Here is a 16,688-nt window from a genome sequence, read left to right as displayed (position 1 = left end):
ACACCTTTTGGCATAGTATATGATGTAAAAAAAGAATAGTCTCTTTGCTCAGGAACTTAAAGCTCAGTTAGGCAGACAGGAAATTAAGTGTAAGACACTGTAGGTAAAGCAAGCAGCTAAAACTCAGGCACAGCTTCCTGGGACTTACAGATGTATATGGAAACGTAAAAACCAATTTTGTGAGGGCCAGTCATTGAAAAGAGCCACAAAAGTAAGCAAGATGTTGAGGAGCTGAAAAGATTAAAGAGAGGCCAACTAACATGATTACTCTAGTAGCAAATGTTAACTATACTTCAATAAAGCTACAAAAATAAAACTGATTGTGGAAATGGGTAAACAACTCTGTGAACATACTAAAAGCCACTGAATTGTACACTTTCAATGTGTGAAATGTATGGCATGTGAATTCTATCTCAACAAGCCTTTTTTTTTTTAAACTGTCTGAAGGAGACCATGCTGTTATACTCCATGGAAGTGGAGGGAAAGGCACCATTGAGGGGTTCTGAGGTGTCTTTCTCAGGCAGAGATGGGGCACTGGGCCTGGGGCAAGTAATGTAACCTTTTGGGGTCTCAGATTTTTCATGTGCAATGCAGAGGCAATCATAATAATACTGACAGTCTCACAGGGTGTCGTAAGGATTACATGGAATTACGCAGATCAAGCACTTACGGTAGTCCTTAGTGGTACTGTTTCGTTAAATAGTGTCCCTTTGTTAAAAATATGCCTATTCCCAATAGAAATAAAACCAAAAGACAACATAAGGACTGGGAGAAAATATTTGCAAACGATGCAACCAACAAGGGCTTAATTTCCAAAATATACAAATGGCTTATATAACTCAATATCAAAAAACAAAACAAAAAAAACCAATTGAAAAATGGGCAGAAGATCTAAATAAACATTTTTCCAAAGAAGACATACAGATGGCCAATAGGCACATGAAAAGACGCTCATCATCACTATTATTAGAGAAATGCAGTTCAAAACTACAAAGAGGTACCACCTCGCAACAGTCAGAATGGCCATTATTTTAAAAGTCTAAAAATAATAAACGTTGGAGACAGTATGGAGAAAAGGGAACCCTCTTACACTGTTGGTGGGAATGTAAACTGGTGCAGCCATTTTGGAAAACAGCATGGAGTTTCCTTGAAAAAAAACTAAAAACAGAGTTGCCATATGATCCAGCAATCCCACTTCTGGGCATATACCCAGACAAAACTATAATTGGAAAAGATGTATGCACCCCTATGTTCATAGCAGAATTGTTTACAATAGACAAAACATGGAAAAAACCTAAATGTCCATTGAAAGATAAATGGATAAAGAAGATATTATGTGTGTGTGTGTGTATCTATCTATCTATCTAGATAGATAGATAGATAGATACACACACACACTAATACACACACACAATGGAATATTACTCAGCCATAGAAAAGAATGAAATAATGCCACCTTCAGTAACATGGATGAACTTAGAGATTACCATACTAAGCGAAATAACTCAGAAGGAGAAAGACAAATACCATATGATATCACCTATATGTGGAATCTAAAATACGGCACAAATGAACACACCTACAAAAGAGAAACAGCCTCACAGACACAGAGAACAGATGTGTGGTTGTCGGGGGGCGGGGGGGAGGGAAGGATTGGGGGTTAGGGATTAGCAGATGCAAACTACTATATATAGCATGGATAAACAAGAAGGTCCTACTGTATAGCACAGAGAACTATATTCAATATCCTGTGATAAATATTACTCAGCCATAAAAAGAAAAGAAATTGAGTTATTGGTAGTGAAGTGGATGGACCCAGAGACTGTCATACAGAGTGAATTAAGTCAGAAAGAGAAAAATAAACTGTATGCTAACACAAATATATGGAATCTAAAAAAAAATGGTTCTGAAGAACCTGGGGTAGGACAGGAATAAAGATGCAGAAGTAGAGAATGGACTTGAGGACACGGAAAAGGGGAAGGGTAAGCTGGGACGAAGTGAGAGAGTGGCATGGACTTATACACACTACCAAATGTAAAATAGATAGCTAGTGGGAAGCAGCCGCATAGCACAGGGAGATCAGCTTGGTACTTTGTGACCACCTAGAGGGCTGGGATAGGGAGGGTGGGAGGGAGACGCAAGAGGGAGGAGATATGGGGATATATGTATATGTATAGCTGATTCACTTTGTTATAAAGCAGAAACTAACACACCATTGTAAAGCAATTATACTCCAATAAAGATGTTAAAATTAAAATATCCTGTGATAAGCCATAATGGAAAATAATAGGAAAAAGAATATATGTATAAATGAGTCACTCTGCTGTACAGCAGAAATTAACACAACATTGTAAATCAACTATACTTCTATAAAATTTTTTTAAATGCCTGTTGCAAACTTCAAATGTACACACATCCACATTCCCAAGGTCAAACCATATACATACAGACACACATGCAGTTTTTTTTTTCAAATATCTATCTACATCTCTACCGTTCTTAAGGTTCTAACAATGCAACACAAGCAATAAAGACACAACACTTAGAAGATACTTAAGATTAGGAGGAAAAAATCACATTTGAAAAATATAAACAAAGCAAAAATTAATATAGTGTCTAAAGATAATGCAGACCAACATAAAAACCCTTCTGGGAGAGTATAGTGAGAGGTGTGATAATAGGCATGATAGAGCCGATTATTTAAAAACGATGGGGCTGAAGAAACTTTCACCACCCTTGCTGTTGATTTAAGAAAACATCCAAAAGAGAAAAGCAGGCTCAGTTCTCCAGAGGGCATTAGGAAGCGTTGGACTCAGAGCAGAATGCAACGGGCCTCTGCAGTGTTGTGTGGCAGCAGGAATCATCCTTACCCTCTGGTCTTTGCCCTCGTTTGTTCCCCAGGCCTTGTGTTTCAAGATTTTTGAACATGACCTATTATCCTCTTAACAGCTCTGCAAGGCAGGCATTCTTATTATTTTTCCAATGATTTTCTGATTGCAGCTCAGAGATATTCCCCCCATTTGGTCCTCTAATTCCAAAAATGGGACTCTTCCTCCTACATTCCATATTTGTGACTTAAAGTTCTTTAGAGCTATCATTAAACTTTCATAAAAATATTTTTTCTCAGATGCTGATTTTCCTTACTTAGGGAGATCAAAAGAAGACTTTTAAAAGTCAAGGATAGTTTATATTTTTGAGGCTGTAACAGAAGATTCCAAACTGGTATTTTCTGGTAAAGTCTGGATTTGCTTCACAATTTTTCCTAGTAACAAAAGCCATGTTGCAAACATGATAATGTCACTGTAGCCTCATTCAGAATATTACTCACACTTTCTGTTGCTTTGCTACTTCAGCACTCGGGAAAGTTTGAATTTCCCAGTAGTGTGACCATGATACTATTTTTGTATCTTCAGCGTCCACTTATTTTCAATTTAGAGAATCTACGGTTGAGCTGAATTTTGAAAGCTGGCTGGAAAAAAGGAGCTGGATTTTATTATTAAAATATTTTAAGAATAAAAAATGTTGATATATAAAGAAAATATGTTCTTAAGAAGAAAGCAAACATAAAACTTATTATTCCTTCAAGTTTTCCTCTATTTAAATACCAATATCAACTTAATCCCTCAAAGCACATACTTGTGAAGAGCATAATATTTATGGTTGTAGAATGGATTATAAAATTATTTGATAAGCACTAGCTACGAACTTACTTCGTGACTGATTGCAAGTTTACGTGAAATTCAATAATAATACCAAAAATGTAAGGTCATCAAAGAAAATTTGGATTCAAGAAATGGATTCAAGAAAAAACGAGTTCAAAGGAGAGCGTTCATCGTCTCCTCGGTATAACATGATTAGGTCAGGCACACGAGCAGGGAGTTACTTGTCTTGGGCATAAAATTGTCAAAGTAATCAAAAAGTATAATTAAAAACATGGATCACAGAGAAATTTACTAATTCCCATTACCCTTTCATCAAACTGCTAAAGAAAGTTCTATTTCAAGAAAAGAAAAATACCAATGTGGGAGGGGGAGTGGGATGGGAGAGGAGGAGACCTACCCCTTTGGTGAGTGGTAGCTGGTAGCCCCAGGGTCCAGCTTCCCTTCAGCGAGCTTTTTATATCAGAGGCGCCAAAGCTGTTCCCGCTCCTTGTGCCCCAACAGGTCCCTTCTTTCACTGCCAAGCTTCTCTCAGGTGTGGTCTGAAACAGCCCTTCCATTTCCTCCCGATCCACTGAACTCCCTAACCTTTTGTGTCTTATTTTCATCATGGCTCACCAAGGTTTCCAGAGACTTTGTTCTTGCCAAACTGGAGGACTAATCTCCCACTGATGCTACATCCTTCCATTTGAAACATTTTTTCCTTCCTTGGCCTCAGAAACTTTAACTATGCTTTAGTTAGCTACTTCTAATGATCCTTCTCATTCCACACGGCACAGTGTCTTAAAACACACAGATTTTGGAAGCAGACGGACTTGAGTTCAGACCCTTCCAGCGGCCACATTCTAGCTCTGAAGGTTAGGGCAGGTAACTGAACTTCTCTTAGTCCCATTCTTTCCATTTGTAAAATAGGGATGATAAAAGTACCCACCTCATCTGGTTGTTACAAGGAGTGAATAAAGCAATACATGTAAATGTTTTATGGCACAGTTCAGTGCCATAAAGCAAGCCCTTGTGACATTAGTTACGTGTATTCTATAATCAGGTTCTCTCCTCAACCTGTCCCAAAGAACTATTTTATAGTGTCAACACTTGTTTATGTAGCTAACATTGAAATCACTAGCTTAAATGTGCTATGGGAACTCTAAATTCCTAATGCCCAAAATTGCATGTATCCTTCTCCATCTATTAAAACTTCTGGCCTTTTCTATTTAAGTCAAACGACTTAAATAGAAAAGGCTATCTATATCTTTGGTGATAGAGTAACTCTCATTAATTCACGATTTATGAGGCAGTATACATAGTGGTTAAAGGGTGCTTACGTTCAATTTCCAGTTCTATAACAGATCGCTATGTGACCTGGGACAAATAACTTAAAACTGTTTGTGCCTCGGTTTCCTCAGTTGTAAAACAGGAAGAGTACTAGTGCCAACCTCATATAATGCTTAGTAGGTATTATATTAATGTTTATTCATATGTTTATTAAATAAAATAAAATTTACAGTGTGACCTTTGTATTGATTTAAATAGAAAACTAAAACAGTAATACTTTCATAGCGCAAAACAGGGTGTTTTTTTATTAGTTCTTCTTCTTTCCTTGGAATTCTCATTGCCACTACCACTGTCCACGCTCCTGACCCAACATAACCAGATGATGGTAAAAGCTGCCCACCCTGCCTCTCTAAACCGATCTCCTTAATTCCAGGCATTCTTCTACTTTAATCCATTTTTTATTTAAACCCTAACTGCCGGATCAATCCTTTGGAACAATCCTTTCATATTGTGCCCTTTCGTACTACTCCACTGGTGACTCCCACCAATTCTCAGATAATATACAACTACCTCACCTTCAATCACCGTATCTAGTTCCCTATGCCCAGGGGCAGGTCTTACCTAACTGGAACACCCAGGGTCACTAAACCCTTCAGGTCTTTATTCTTGTTCTTTTCCCCTGCCTAGAATGTGCCACATCCTATTTCTTCAAATCTTATCCATCTTTCAACAACCAAGTCTGATTCCACTTGCTCTGTGGAGCCTTTTCAAGCTAAGGCCCTCACCCACAGCTTATGCAATACTACCTAGTATCCTAGAGAAGAGGAGACTTTCTCCTACATACAACTTGGTTCTTACCATAAGGTTCATTTTCAGACTGTTTATCTACCTGCTTCACGTGTACATATCTTGCCTGGTATTTCCCGTTGTACAATCTCAATACTGTGCATATGGTAGATGAGGTGGAAGCAGGTGAGTTCATGGATGAATGATGATCCTGATGGGGGATAAGTAGGATTTGTTCAATTTTTTTTTGCTTTAATTTCACCACTGGGTGATTGAATGGGCATTCATAGTCATGAATGTGATACTATTTTGGCCACATTAATGAGCATACCTAAACTAGAATCAAATAGTTTAACAAGTTCAACTCAAATATATACTCATATCTGTGTGCAGAATGCTCTTTATTCATGTTCACCAAATTAATGTCTATGTGAAGGAAAGGTACAGTTAAATACCTAACAACTTTTTATATAAAAAATAAAACCCTTACACACTCAATACTATTGAAGTGGAGGCACTTACAAGCTCTTTATAGGAAAGAAATGGTGGTGGAGGTGCTGGTTATACCTTCTTTCTAGTGGTTTACGTCCACATACAATACTGAGAAGTTCTGCAAGTGTGAAATGCTATGAGAAAGACCAAAATAAAAGTCTGGTCTGCACTCTCAGTCCTACATTAGTTCCCATGTCTGAGCATCTTTTCTTAGTAACCCAGGAGGAAGAAAAGAAAGCCAGAAGGAAACGGTAGCCGAAGTTTTCCCTTCAGGATGGAAAGATAAATGTTTGTAAGCGGTTTCAAGGCAATGACACTTTAAATGAAGTAAAAATTTAACTGATGGAATTTCTTCCACAAATAATTTTTATAGTAAAGAAAACAGGTTAGTACGATGTGTTTAGTAATAATAACAACAGTAATAATAAAAACAATAAAAGCAACAGCAGCAGTAGCAGCAACAACAACCAGAAATGCATCTGGGTCCTAACAGAGCTGACCTAATCTCTCAACTAGTGGGATCCAGAAACCCACCCAGACTTAATGATTTAGTATCTGAATTTTAACAAGATGCCTACATCCAACTTTAGGAAACACTTTCCTAATCCATTTACATCTACACTAACAAATGATCATAAAATGTTTCACTGAATAATGATCCTTTGTGCTTCCCAATCCTCAAAGCAAGGTCCGATTTTTATTCTTGTACTCAAACTCTTAAATTCCTTTTTCTTAAATAACAAAAGCAGAAATAACAAAGGATACCCTGCTTAACAAGCAATTAACTAAAACTTCCAACTAATGAAAAAACTGTTCTGAGTAATGAACATTTTACAATTTCTATCTGACTCTACTTCAATCCACAAAGATATGACTATAAGATACATGTTTTCAGACCCTACACACACACACAATGACTTTCCTGAGCTGACAGACTCAACACAACAGTGCAAGCTGCCAGGAGAGAAACCAGACCCTGGAGGAGCCATAAGGAATCAGTACTGAAGAGGTCATAGTTGGCTTCTGGCTTCCTTCACGTACAGCCAATGATTCTGCGTCTAAAAAATGCTAGATACTCAAAGCTAAAATAACATAAATTGCAGATTAAAGCAGAATCTATTGGCAGGAGTATCTACACAGGATCCTACCCGGGAAATAAAAAGACATTGCAAGATGACATCCCAAAGCATTACAGAATGAGGAAACTGGACAAGTCACTGACAGTCCAACTTTTTGCTAAATTCCAGAGAACAGTCCTCTGGATTTTAAGGCAATTTCTTTGTCCCTTCTTAAGGAGAGGGCCTATGGAAGCTAAAACTCCCATACATCCAGCGGCTACCCAAAATTCATATTTAAGTATTTCAAATTCTCGGATATTCGGTGTCATCTGAATTCAGAGAGTATTTTTATTTACATACATTTTTTTCTAGACTAATTTGCTCTTCAGTTTCAGAAAAATGTGCTTAAGCCATGCAAACAAAAAACAGAGAAAGCAAACAAACAAACAAACGTTTCCCTCTGGTTAAGTTTATTAATCAGAGTAAATGCAGTTCTATCTTATCATCTTTGTATGAGGAAACTTCTGTTCTTTTTTTAGATTTGGAGAATTGCTTTTCTTGACAGAACCCCCAGAACTGAGAACCCTGAACTGCAAACTTGTCCTTTGTCCTAGTTGTTTACCAGCCTTATCAGGGCACACATGGGTTGGCAATGTGATTCTAAGATAAAAATTCCTAAGATATAATTAGATGCTTTTCCGAGAAATATCACCAATGCCATGAAAATTTGTTTGCTCTCTTCTCCTTCATATTTAAAGATAATGATCTCACAATTCCTTGCCATTTAATCATTTTCTTTTAGATAAGTGAGAAACATTAACTTGGCACTGAAAAAAATACATACTTTTAAAATAAACAATACTGAAAACACAGATCTTATCTTCAAACTTCTGTGACATTTAAATAAACACACTTTTCTCCAACAACACACTTCTTAAAGCTTGTAACAACATAAATATAATGAAAATAATGTTATACCCCTGAATTTAACTATAAATGATAAATGACAGAAAGATATAGTCCAAGCTAGTGACGCACAAGCTTTCTTACAGTGCCTTTCAGACTCATTAGTTCAATTCTGAACAAAGGCGATAAAAAGAGAAAGGGAGAAAATCACAAATGCATATTTGCTAAGTTGCAGAAGAATACTCTCTAGCCCAGTGCAAGAAGTGCTGTGAAAACATCTCAAGTTCTCTACTGAACTCCATCTCTGCTAGAGACTAAAAACCGGTTTTGAGAAAAAAAAAAAAAAAAAAAAAAAAAAAAAAAAATCTTCTACTGCCACCTGCTGGTAATTTATAGTCAGTGGTTCTCAAAGGTGCTTGAATGACATAAATTCTAGATTAAAGCAGAATCTTTTGCCTTTTAAAGGAAGAACATTAGATACAATGTATGTTTCGAGAAATACAGACTATCACATTTTCCTGATGCTGACTGCTTTCCTCACTGACACACTGCCCTGAAAGGAAGTCAGAGGCCATTACATTTTCATTCTTCCCCTTTCCACAAAAGCCATTCGACTTAGTCCTAGGCCAGCAATAAAGATTTAAAACCAAATGGTCTTGGTAGACCTGTCTGCAGAGTATTCATAACTCAAACACTCGAGGTCAGCTAGAGAAATTTTACTCTTTTAGCCAAAGACCCACAGGCCAAACTGTATTTTTTTAAGACTTCTCTACAGGAAACTTATTAAACTATAAGAACGTGAACATATAGTTGATGGAGGATCCCAAATGAGAGGTCCAAGACTGGAACTGGAATCCCCCCACTGGCAAGATTCTGTAACTGGAGATATAAATGTGATTTTAAAATTCATAAATGAAAGGGTAGGTCCAAGTTCCTGCACTCAGCTTCATTCCTTTTTTTGGAGAGTCTAAGAATTTTTCAAAGGCTTTGCTAAAAGGTTTTAAAGGAGAAAATTATTCTCTTTAGAGAGTATTTTTAAAAATCAAAGTAGATAGGTAAAACATTTTGAGGAACCACTACTTTCTATCCACAACCTATCAACAATTCTTCTGCCAAAAATAAACTACGGAAGTTCTTTTTTAGTTAAGTCACGTGACAAGTCATACACTGTAGGATTTTTCATGCCACGTTGCTTTATTTATTCTAAAAATATACTGAATAACATGGATTTGACTATTTTCTCCAAAATTAATGTTAAGTATAATGTGAATCTGAAGGCTGTGTCCCAAGATATAAATCCTGTCTTTTTTTTACATCCCTAGACATGAGCAAATTTGTCTGCTAGAACACTGAAGAGTTGTCTGTAATTCTATGGTTCTATAATTAAGACTTGTACAAATTCTGCTGCCAAAAAATCACCAGAGTGGGTGGTGAATACAGCCAAGTAAACTCTAATTATGGAAGGTGGGTTTTCTAAGATCTTAAATACAAGAAGCAAAGGCAAGATCAGACAACTAAGATAGCTACCAAGACAATATAAATAGTGTTGTCAAACTCAATGTAAGCCCCCCTTTGGTAACAGCTGTTACCTCTCATAGTTCATAGGTACTTTAAAAGCACAATCTGGGATCTTCTACTTAGAATTCAGCACTTTATTGTTCCCTAAAAAATAGAGTTATGAGATTTACTCATGTCATTTTCACTCCTGGGACCAAAAGAGGCAAGACAAGGCCAATGTCCCAGATAATCTTCTATTTTATATTTCAGCTCCTCCGCTAGTATTATTTTTAAAGGTTCTGTTTGGAGTTCAATAGAATGCCATTAGCATTCTAAAATGCGTGCAACTCCTAAGTGTAAGGACAGCACAATAAATTTACGTAAACTGAACACATGCATACACCAGCACACAATCAGGCACCAGCATTTTCTGCACTTCAGATGTGCACCCACCTACTCAGAAAAGAGGAAATTTTATAAAACAATACTATAAAGTTTTCTCAATAATATTATATAGTGTATTCTTCCGGTTGAAACTGTAATTACAATCTTCAAGTAGAAGTGATTATGCTTTTTCCTGTTTGCTTATGTAGATGTCTATGCCCATCTTACTCCTAATCAACAAACTGCATGAATTTCTCATTTGAGCCCACCCCAAATATCACCTCCTCTGTGAAGACTTCCCTTACCTTCGCAGAAATATTAAGTCCTCAACTATATTCACAAATAGTCTGTGTTCACACTGATTACACTGCATTAGAGTTATTTGTATGTACATCTACTGTTCCAGACTGTGAATACCTTATAGACAGAAAAGGCATTTAATTTCATCTTTTTGATCTGCCTTCCGGGCTTTAAACCGTATGCTTTAAAACGCATGCTAATGAATGACTCAATGTTTTTCACACTATTTCTTCTGCCATAGAAACGGTTTTTCAAAAAAGAATGTTCTACCAAACTGTATTCTACAATATTAAATGAAGCAAAATATATTATCCAGATGTCGTAAAGTATATATCATTTTGGGCTTCCCTGGTGGCGCAGTGGTTAAGAATCCGCCTGCCAATGAAGGGGACACGGGTTCTAGCCCTAATCCGGGAAGATCCCACATGCCGCGGAGCAACTAAGCCCGTGCACTACAACTACTGAGCCTGTGCTCTAGAGCCCGCAAGCCACAACTACTGAGCCCCCGTGCCACAACTACTGAAGCCCGCACACCTAGAGCCCGTGCTCTGCAACAAGAGAAGCCACCGCAACGAGAAGCCCGAACAGGGCAACAAAGAGTAGTCCCCGCGCATCACAACTAGAGAAAGCCTGCATGCAGCAACAAAGACCCAATGCAGCCAAATATAAATAAATACATAGTTTAAATCATCTTAATGCCCTCCATATAAAGGATCTGTAACAGAGCATATTTTATTCAGATTAAATTAAAATGTGCTCGTTTTAACATATATACACATTAGTAATACATAAACTGACAATATAATGCTTCATGATAAGCAGCAGTTATTTTCTTGTAAGCAGTGACACTAAGGTATTTCTCTGTAGAAAGTTCACAAAATACACTTTTTAGACCTGATACTCTCATTTCCTCTTACTGCTCTCCTTCCCCATCCTCCTCGACTACAATTTAAACAAGCTTATTTCAACTAAATTGAGATTAAACTTTACTTATACATTCAGCTCAAGGATCACAGAAGAAGAAACATGAACATCACATGAAAGTGGGAAATCCCAGTGCTCTCCTACCTGTGTACCTAAGCTGGCTGCCATCATGTGAGTCAGAAGTTTAGCTGCAAACATGGAATACCTGGCACAGAAGATATGGGAAAGAACAGCCAGGCAGAGACCTGTAGAAACAAAAAAGCCCATGTGTGGTTTTACAATCCATGAATAAACAGAAGCATGGTAAAATCTCTGGAAAAGGTAAGCACATGAGGCAGCATAGCACAACATCTCAGGGAACATTCATGCTCCAATTTTAATCCAGTCCACTTGACAAGACATAAAATCCTCACACTTACTAAGCCCAAAGGGTAACTTTAAATTTCAAATATCTACTTGTTTACTTCCCTGCTAAAAAGAAAGCACAAATTAAGCAGATTAATAATTTAGACAAGTTTTACTGTTTAAGAAAAGAATCAAATTCCAATCTAATTTTCCATGATCAGGTGGCTTGCTAAATAGAGATATTTAGGGAGGTGAACAGGAGTTTTCAGGCATAAAATTGTGAATGGTGTTACCAAAACTCAGGTTTGGTAATTACCCCTTTTTGTCTACTAGAAATAATTACGTAATTACATCAGTGGTGATTATGAAATTTTTAAAGCAACCTTATGCTCCTGGGTGCCAAAAACAGGAACAAAATATGTTCTTTCTCACTGAGATGATTTTTAACCTAAACATCTACATTTCCAAGTACTGTGAAGAACATAATTCTTATTTTCTTTAAATCTACTTGAATTCACCTACCTATACTACTTCAAGGGGAAGATCAGAATCTCAGGACTAACCCATAAATCTTTTATCTTGCAATTTGTATAAATTTCTTTTAATGTTAGGTTTTAAATGTAGAACGTATATATATTTTTAAAATATTTCCTGCCTTTTAAAATTTAAATGTGCTGCACAAAGTAACCTATTTGCTTCATCACTTAAGCCTTTAATCCACTCTCATCCTCAATAGGGTTATTTTGTCTAAGAAGTGTTGAAACGTAACAACTGGTTTGTCTATGCCTTTGCCCTGTACTCTGCATGCGTTAGCTCTTTCACCAACGCCTCCGTGGCAAACAGGAGACGCTGCATTTGTTTAACATTTTGTTTCTTCATTATCTTTTCTGAAGCCATGGAACAAACTTCTCAAGTATGTACACCACATGTTGACATAAGTGGACTGGACATCTGCAAAATGCGCACATGGGGTCTGTGACTAATTGTCAGCATAGAAATGCCTCTCAGAAATCCTTCTGGGAAAAGCTTTCAATATGTTTAGGTTTGCATTAGGTAGACAAAGTTCCACACAGGAAGTGAGGCTTTGCATTGGCCAAGGCTTTCAGCCTAGAAATTTGGCCAAGAAATCCGGAGTAATCCACTTTTAGGAAGGCTGCCATGAGGTGTTCTGGGACAGGTGTGCAGGTCCTGGGCCTGCCTGCCCAATCCTCCCACACAGGTACACAGTACAGCCAGAAACTGCATTTTTACTTAGGTAGCTTAGAAACTATTTAAGCTGTTGCTCCAAACTCACAAATGAACACTTTGAACTTCCTGTGATGGTCAGAGTCACCTTAAACTGAAGGTTCAGGTTGCGTGTGAAAGTGTATGTATGAGTGAGTGTGTGTGTGGGTCTGTGTGTGTTACCACACTGACTTAAAAGCAGGGCCTTGGAAGTCTCATTTCATTGCCGGCCACATGATCACAAATATGTGCTTTACTGTGAGTTTACTGTGGTGGGTGGTAACAATGTGAGGCAAGGGGTAGGGCTGGGCAAAGGAGAAATACTCCTGAGTCAGCTGTTTCTTTCTAGTTCACAAGAAGAGCTTATTCACAGCCTTTTCCCCTAACTTGGTAATTCTCCACTATACTCCCATTTCATGATATAAATTTAGTACAGTTAAACTTGACCAGATCAGGAATATTTAATTAAGTCTATTAAGCTTCAATTAAAATGCTGGCATGACACCTGGTGGCAGTCCAGGATTCAAAGCCAGTGGCAGGAAAATGGGCTAGGTTCTATTAGCCTGTAAGTATAATGTATGATGGTCATCTAGATGCAATTTTTATTTAGGAGAAAAGAATGCGGCTAAAAAAACCTCAAGCTGCCTAGCCTCAACTGGCCTTGGGAGAGATACTGAATACCTTAGATTTAAAGAAATAAATACTTCAACTACCAAGTTCCTAAACACTACATGCTAAGTAGTTATCTTTTATTTTCTTACCTGATATTGAAGAGCTGTATTCAGCATCCATAATTTAAATTTACAAGTCAGTTTTTTAAAAATTGTAACTTTTTTTTGGTTTAAATTCCCTTAATATGTAAATCACAGGGTACAAAAAGGTATAATTATAAATAGAAATTTTTTAAAATAAAGTATAACAATTCCAGGTATTACCTAAAGGTATACTCTAAACAGGTTTGTAAAAACTGATTCCTTGGCAATTATGTAGAAAAGCAAGTTGCTGATTGAATAATTTTCACTTGCTTTTTTCCCTAGCACTATGTAGGTTACAGAATCCGTTGGAAAAAAGCAATTAATCAGTTTACTAACACAAATAACTTTTCAATATGATTAGATAGTAAGACGGAAGATACATTACCCTTAACAAAATGATAACATTGATAATCTTTGATTTAGATAAGAAAAACTCTAAAGAACCGCTGGATTCTTTTGCTATTACCAAAGTGGACCAAAGATCTTATCTATCTATACAATATTCGAATGTTTGTATGTGTATATACATATATACTGTTTGTACATGAATATAGATATCTAGTACATAACTCTATTGTTTGGTATCACTTACAAATGGGACATACTGTCCAAATCACTGAAGTTTATCCCTCCACAAGCCAAACATTAATACTTTTTCCCATGAAAATCTCTTTAAAATATTTATAAATGTTGTATTGCTTTACTTATGTATCTCTGTGTTCTCTACAGATCAATCTAAAAACCAAATGATCACTAGATTATTAAATCAGTTATTTGCTTGTTAGCTTAGGTTTTTTTTCCTCTTCTCCCACCTAATGTTAGCTGTAACTGTCACCTTTTTTACTTTTTGTTGCTCATCTCTATTGATTCCCATATTCCTGCAACTCTCCCTTCAGCATGATGCCTCTTGATTACAGCTACTCATAAGCTAAGGACAGGAAAACAAAACTGTCAATCCTGAAAAGTTTTCTAGGGTGAACAAAAGTCGATACGAAACACCTTAGAGTACACAAGTTTTGTGTATTAGAGGGAAGGGTTTACTCCAGAGGGAAGAGGTTGCCAGGAGACCAGGGTAACCTATAAAGTTCAATACAGTAGCCACTAGCCACATGTGGCTATTTAAATTTTAATTAATTAAAATTAAATAGAATTAAACATTCAGGCCTCAATTGTACCAGCCATATTTCAAGGGCTCAATAACCAGATGTAGCCAGTAGCCACCACAGTAAAGAGGGCAGAACATTTCTATCATCGAAGAAAGATCTACTGGAGAGTGCTGTGTTAAACTGTCCCAAGACTGTTTATGAAAGGTCACAGAACACAATTCTGGTCAAAGAGATGTGCGGGAAAACGCTCTGGGTGGTTTTCAGGAAAGTTTTCACTGCTCTTAAAACTGGATCCAAATAAGTGCTTTGCCCTTGGTAAGCCTAGGCAGAGTTGTGGGATGCTTAGAGCTGCTGCAGTCAGCTCAAGACCACGTAGGGGCAAGGTGGAGAAAATAAAATAAAACCTTTGAGGAGAGCAAAACAGAAAAATGTAAAGAGGCTGGGCCCCTGATGATGCCACTGGAGTCCTGAACTAATCAATGCTGAGACTAAATTCTGCTTATTTAAGATATTTGACTTGTTTTCTGTCACTGGCAATCAGGGCCATCCTAAACAAAACATGTTATTATCGATACACAGCTAGAGAAATCCAACATTTTTATGCCATGTCAGAATTAGACTAAGCTCTCTGACTTCTTCATCACCTGCAGTAACCCCTTAAAACTGCTTTTTTTTTAAAGTTCTGACATTTTTTCGATTCTTCTTGTAAATAATTCCCCATCTGATAGAATGAAACTGTTCTGATAATTATAATGGCTATCTTAGGACAATGATTACTGTGAATATGAACTTAATATCTTTAGAAGAATCTGACACAGAAATTTAGTAAATATCTCTTATATTTAAAAAAATTTAAAATGAATGGGTGGCACCTTTTCTAGAAAAACAATTAGAATATCAGCTTGTAAAATATAAAAGCACAACTAGAATATTTTTTTTAGAATAGTCTTCCAGTTTAATAAACCTGAACAAAAGAATAAGCATGCTTCAAAGGATTTTGGATTGTGCTGATTTACTTATCCTGTAAGTCTTAGTATTTAGCAATTTATAGACAATTATCTCCTGTTACTTACTGTAAACAATGACATTGTGTTGGCATTTATATACTTAGTAATCTATAGAGTAAATAAAACTATTCGTTATTTAAAAGGCAAAGCTTTAGTTGGACTAATGTGTTAAAGGATTTCTCCACAAGAGAACAAAAAAGAACAAATGTGAGGTCTCAGCTTAAAAGCACTTCAAAACAGGAGACTCACCCACCTACAAGTACATCAAACATGACCTAGTTCATGTATTGATGTTAAAAACGAAGTGGATTATGGAACATTACAGGGTCTCATTAAGTTCATAAGGCCATATGGATTGTACTCCAGAGTCAAAATTAGGATGATTTTAACCCAATGTCTACCTCTGATGGACCAACATCAACAGTTATGGGAAGCAGAGCAGGTTTCTTTGATATTATTCTCCGAATAGTAATAGTACCTCAAACCATGCTTAAGTTCCTCAATAACTATAAAATTACGGCATTATCATCTAAAGTTATTGTAAGTTGTGTTTCTTCCAAATCACCTTTGAGGAGAGTTCCTTAACATTACACAGCTGTGCAGTTATTTACTCGTCCTCTCTATCTTTTTTAGCATCAAGGGATAACTTTAATTTCTTGGAATTTGATAAACTGGTTTATAACTTTAAAAGTCACAGGTATATAGCCTAGTCTTTCACCTTTCTAAATGGAGGATTATTAACTTCTTGGCCTACATGCCCATTTCATACACCTGGATCATTTTAGTTGTTCTGCTTTAGTAAAGTAACCAGAACTGTAAACTAGAATTGGAACAGATACACTGTGATCTATCCTGATGTTTTTTAGACAGGGTTTAATTCCTGTCTAATTGTATGTTACCACATTTCATGAAAAGAGTTTCAGATTGCTTCCAAATTCAGAGGGATATTTGGTGTGGCCTGACCTAAATTAGA

General features: G+C 36.7%; 1 protein-coding gene across 1 annotated transcript in view; it reads right to left on the bottom strand.

Annotated features, from left to right (window-relative positions):
• Positions 1–16,688, bottom strand: part of ADGRV1 (adhesion G protein-coupled receptor V1) — a 558,169-nt gene that overhangs the window by 269,732 nt on the left and 271,749 nt on the right. Inside the window, exon 83 of the mRNA XM_067031321.1 lies at positions 11,423–11,523. Coding sequence (XP_066887422.1) covers positions 11,423–11,523 — 101 coding nt within the window. The remainder of the gene's footprint in view (positions 1–11,422; positions 11,524–16,688) is intronic.

Source organism: Kogia breviceps, chromosome 4 (genome assembly GCF_026419965.1).
Source record: "Kogia breviceps isolate mKogBre1 chromosome 4, mKogBre1 haplotype 1, whole genome shotgun sequence".
Lineage (NCBI taxonomy): Eukaryota > Metazoa > Chordata > Mammalia > Artiodactyla > Physeteridae > Kogia > Kogia breviceps.
This window is presented reverse-complemented; position numbering and strand designations above follow the sequence as displayed.